At 31.1% G+C, this 4,931-nt stretch overlaps 1 protein-coding gene across 1 annotated transcript; it reads right to left on the bottom strand.

Moving 5' to 3' along the window:
• Positions 1-2,404: 2,404 nt before the first annotated feature.
• PHYBLDRAFT_165700 (hypothetical protein) lies at positions 2,405-4,333 on the bottom strand (the record flags this gene model as incomplete). Its single annotated transcript, XM_018435282.1, has 4 exons — positions 2,405-2,521; positions 3,047-3,087; positions 3,793-4,007; positions 4,203-4,333. 4 exons carry the CDS (start codon positions 4,331-4,333, stop codon positions 2,405-2,407), a joined length of 504 nt encoding a protein of 167 aa, XP_018295252.1.
• Positions 4,334-4,931: the final 598 nt, after the last annotated feature.

The following is a 4,931-nucleotide window of genomic DNA, read 5'->3' as shown; positions in this document are numbered from 1 at the left end:
GGAGAAGAAGAAAAGAAACTTCAAGTATATAATTCAAAACAATATAGAACAACTAACTACCATTACATCATCAAGTACTTTATAAACTATACACTTTTCCCTCTCTTTTTTTTAATATATTCTGATAAGTAACCATACAATAAATATGATTATTTAAAAACAAGGACTATTTTATTCAGCGGTTTAAATTAGCTATACAAGTATCCTTTTTGCCAAATATTAAGATATCTTTAAAGCTTAACATTACTTTGTTGCTGTGATTTTGTAAAGGTTGAACCCTGCATTTTCTATTTGCGTTAGAAAGACTTGGAAATTTTATATTTTTAAAAAACTAAACATGTTTTTTTTTGTTGGGACAAATCATTTCCTTGTCTCATCGCTAGTAGCAAAAAAAAAGTATACTTCCGTTACATAGTGCTTCGAAACTGACTCTAATTGACACCTTTTATTCTGTTACACAACTATTTATGTAAATGCACAACCAAATATGGCACAGGCCAGTTTTGTATGCGAAGAATATTTAATAAGTGATATTCGTAAGCAAGTAAAAGTAATTCGAGTAAATGTTTCATAAAAACTACGATATTTACAAGAAGAAATTTTGATAAGAACAATAGGGAATTCTAACTATTATCCATGCATTTGAATACCAAGGCGTCCTACAAGGAAATGGAACAATTGTCAAAACAAAAAACAGATATGTGGGACAAAGTTGGAAAGTGAAAAGATCCTATTTGTGTCATGTATACATTAAGGATTCCTTCTTGTGCGCGTGTGCGATTATAAATGTCTAGGAAGGCCACAGCCAATATCACGACCAGACGAGCCTTTGTATGATTCTGACAGGTTTTCCATATTGAATTCTGAAGCCGAAATCTGGCCAGTTCGTTCTTCTCAGATTAGTCAAGTGTATATTTATTTATATTTATATTTATGCTGACCGTTTGACCTTGGAATCACAAACGTGACACTGGTGGAACCTGACGATCTTGGAGAACATCTTTTTTGTTTGCTGACTTTCTTTATCGTGATTCCGGAATGTCATTGATTTCCTGGCGTAACAGCTGGTGGACGGTGGCCAAAGAGAATTAATGATCCCCTCTATATCTAGTTACGCCACTTAATCAATTGTATTTAGCCGGATAATAATTTAAATAATAATTGCTTGCTGTATCATACATATATATATATATACTTGACTTGAGAGCTCAATCGGTTTCTGTGATGGGTTTAATATAGAAATAATTAATAAACTGATTAATCAACAGGTTAGACCAAGACACAATCCTGCACACAAAAATTAGTGTCATAAATCAGTAGAGCCAATGGTATAATATACCTATATTTACATAAGGCTATTTATTTATTATTTTCAGGATCAAAGCCCACTATGTAGAATTATATGAGACCATTTAGCAAAATATTAAGGAGAAATCATTGGATTATTTAAATGTACATAATCAAGGAGACTGTGGGTCTTGCAAGGTGGTGGCGTTGTCGCAGTTTACACAGGTTAGCTGAGTCACAGACAAAGTCTTTAGTACTTTAAATGGCTATTAAGCCAAGAGTTTTTTTCTCTTTTTTTTTTTTTTTAAAAAAAAAATACAAGATAAACTTAGCAATTCTCTCTATTAAAACCACATATCCAAAAACAAATAAAAACGTAAAGATAAATTATATTCAGATTTGGTAATGTTCCAGCTTTTTATCAAGGACAGCATATTATGATTTGTGGAACTAACTTCAAGTACAAAGACCCTAATATTTTATTCCAGCAATATGCACTAGAAGCTTCCTATTTACATATTATATTAAGCCGTAGCTCAATATTCCTTATGGTGTCTCTTTCTGCATTGTAATTTGTTGCTTGTTTCGAATGCAACCCATAGTTCTCTCTTATGTACTGAAAAGTATGAATGATTTGAATTATACTTTCTTATGTTTCATGTGATTCATTAAAGCGTATCTAGAGCTAGTTACCTTTCTCGTGAGATGTTAATAAAGCTATCAATGATATGCAGGTTATCCTCTCTCTTTTTTTTTCTCACTTGTTTAACGTTAAATAACTTATTTCAGTAAAAGGGTGCTTTTTTTTAGAATTTGTTTTTGAGGTTTATAGTGTTCTATATACAATGAACCTGTTTATGCATAATATTGAGCGTATTGATCTAATTAAATTTGAATTAATATACTATAATTCAATAGTGAGTCAAGTATACGTTGAGTTGAATTGTTTAGCTTTGAAAAATAATCCAAAAACTACTCCTTGCTCAAACTAATAATGGCCAATATTAGAATGCAGATGATCCGCCTGTAGAATAATTTGATCTTAATATACTTATACTAGTCTTTTCTTATTATCTTACTTGGACGAATATATATGTTTAATATTTTATATCTGGTCTTATTTTGAGATTTCTTTCAGATCGCAATCAGAGTCATTCTCGTCTTTACTGCTGAAATGTACAAATCTGTTTCCTAAGCTTGCCACTTGAGTACAATAGTAAATTGCGATGTGGAACTTTATTATTATTATTATTATTATTATGAAATCATTTATAGTATTTGTTATTTGGAGCAATTGCTCATGAGAAAATAAAGATGCATTATGTTAATCCATGATTATGAATCGTATTTCTAGTGTAGTGATAGATGTACATTACACCTTTACAGTATGTAGTACTAAGATCTCTTTGTCTCATACAAATAATTTATTACATATAAATCAAAAACTAAAAAGCAGAAAAACAACGTATACCATACCTTTCAATTATAATAATCTGAATAAGTCATTTAAAAACAAACAACTGCCAATATGGAGAAGACAATGTTGTTTTTAGAGTCTAGTAAAGTAATTTTACCAAATATCTTATAAATTTTACGTTTTTGAGAAGGCAAACACCCTAATATGTATTTAGCGCGCGGTATTAAGATACTTTTCTTCTAATTACCACCGTTACAAAATATTCTCTTCCAGAAATATCGAAAAAGAGCTAGTCTTTTGTTAAATGTGGTTTTAATACTCTGCAGTTTTGTCCCTACGTACGCTCAGGGAAGTACTGTCCCCGTCTTTAGAATCACGCTTGACTACATGTTAACTCGTATCGAATTCATAAACTTTGTAGAGCTATATTTATCAGGTTTATATTGCAACTTTATTGTTAAAGGCTGGTACAGATACAATCAGAAGAACAAGACCATAATCTTAGTTTCCCTTTCTAAGCACGTCAAAAATGATAATTTTACAAAAAAAAACGCATTTCCAACTTTGTTTCTTTTATTATTTTCGATACTTCATAGTCATTATATATATATAAGATATGAACGTTATGAAATATATAATGATCATCAGGAGGGTAGAATATATTCTTGAAATCAATCTACATTCTAGTATGACTTGAATATGATAAGTGTGATTCAAGAACTGTCCTCTTTTATTGTATTTTTAGGATTTACTTTGATGCTACTCTCAAAAATAAAAGATCAAGTCAAAAATATAGCCAAAATTAGGATACTCTAAACCACAAATGTCTTTAGCTTATGAATGTATTATCATAATTAAATTTAGTATAATATTTTATCAAAGAACTTATACACCATTTATAGAATAATCGCTGATTTTAGGGGGACTATGTTTCCTGGTAGGAGACGACATCTTGATTCTACCGGACCACAAATCCTGACCTTTTTACCGGTATGAAACAATTCTGTCTGGTCCCTAAGGATGCATAATATTCGTAAAAATATTTTCTCTTGTGCTTTTTAAAAAAAGAGTGGATGAAGACTACTTACCAGTTAGTGCTGTCATACACTGGGAATATAAGTAGGTGAGAGAAAGAGAAAGACATGATACGCGTAAAAAACTAGTAAATAGTAAAATATCCAACAAGATTTCATCACACTCTAATGACAACAACTCTTTATAACCTTCCGAATAACTGGCTATTGATATAGCATATTTGAGACCAATTATTATTTCTTTATTTTCAAGTCCAAATTCGGTGCTACTAATTGAATATACAGGATTTGTTTCTCATATGAGGCATTTTATTATTAAGTTGCCCAAATATTGATTGTGGCTCTTAAAGTAATGAAAGGTAGGTGTCTGGGGAGAGATTGATAAACAAAAAGTATGGAGACAAAGTAGTAAGCTAATGTGTACAATGAATATATTGTGTTTTTTTTAGGACACAACATTTTACCCTGAAAGACTAGAGAAGAACACCAGACTCACGGACAGATAGTCACAAATAAGTCCGGTTAGATAGAAACGTCGTGCCCCACCAGGAAGCGTTGTCCCTGTAAGATTGCTGTATAACCTTATCGTCATCATTTTTTCTTGCTTATATCACAAGCACAATAAATATGCCAAAAATTTGGTTGTGCTCATGCACCACTATCTCTATCATTTTTAAAGAAGTTATACCAAATGATCCTAACCGAATATCAAAACAATATCAAAGTAAATCCACCAGACAGCGTAGATACACTTCTCCGAATATCTCAGGAAGAATAAATAGGTTGCTGTAAAAGACCTTCAAAATTTGAACACAATACTTTAATTATTGCTTTTGGATATGTGATTTTAATAGAAAAGATATCGCCAAAATTTACCTGGAGTTAACCAAAAAAAGAAAACCTCTTGACTCAATAACCCTTTCAAGTAAAATGATCATTTCGTTTTTACTAGTGTCTTTCACCCCCAGAAAAATAATGCAAGATAAAATAAAGAATCATATCATTTTCAATTTAAAAAAGACTATATGTCCTTGATCGTCAGCTAGGGATTTTAGGGCAGGTTTCTAAAGGGGGTGTGAAGCGGTGGCCAAAATACAACAAGGTAAAATATCTCGTGATTAAGAGATGTGTTGATTTATTTATTTTTCAAAAGAAAAATAAAAACAAAGAAGTTACATGGTATTGAATAAGAA

Source organism: Phycomyces blakesleeanus (assembly GCF_001638985.1).
Source record: "Phycomyces blakesleeanus NRRL 1555(-) unplaced genomic scaffold PHYBLscaffold_5, whole genome shotgun sequence".
NCBI classification, from domain to species: domain Eukaryota; kingdom Fungi; phylum Mucoromycota; class Mucoromycetes; order Mucorales; family Phycomycetaceae; genus Phycomyces; species Phycomyces blakesleeanus.
Note: the sequence above shows the minus strand (reverse complement) of the source record. Positions and strands in the feature narration are given on the sequence as shown.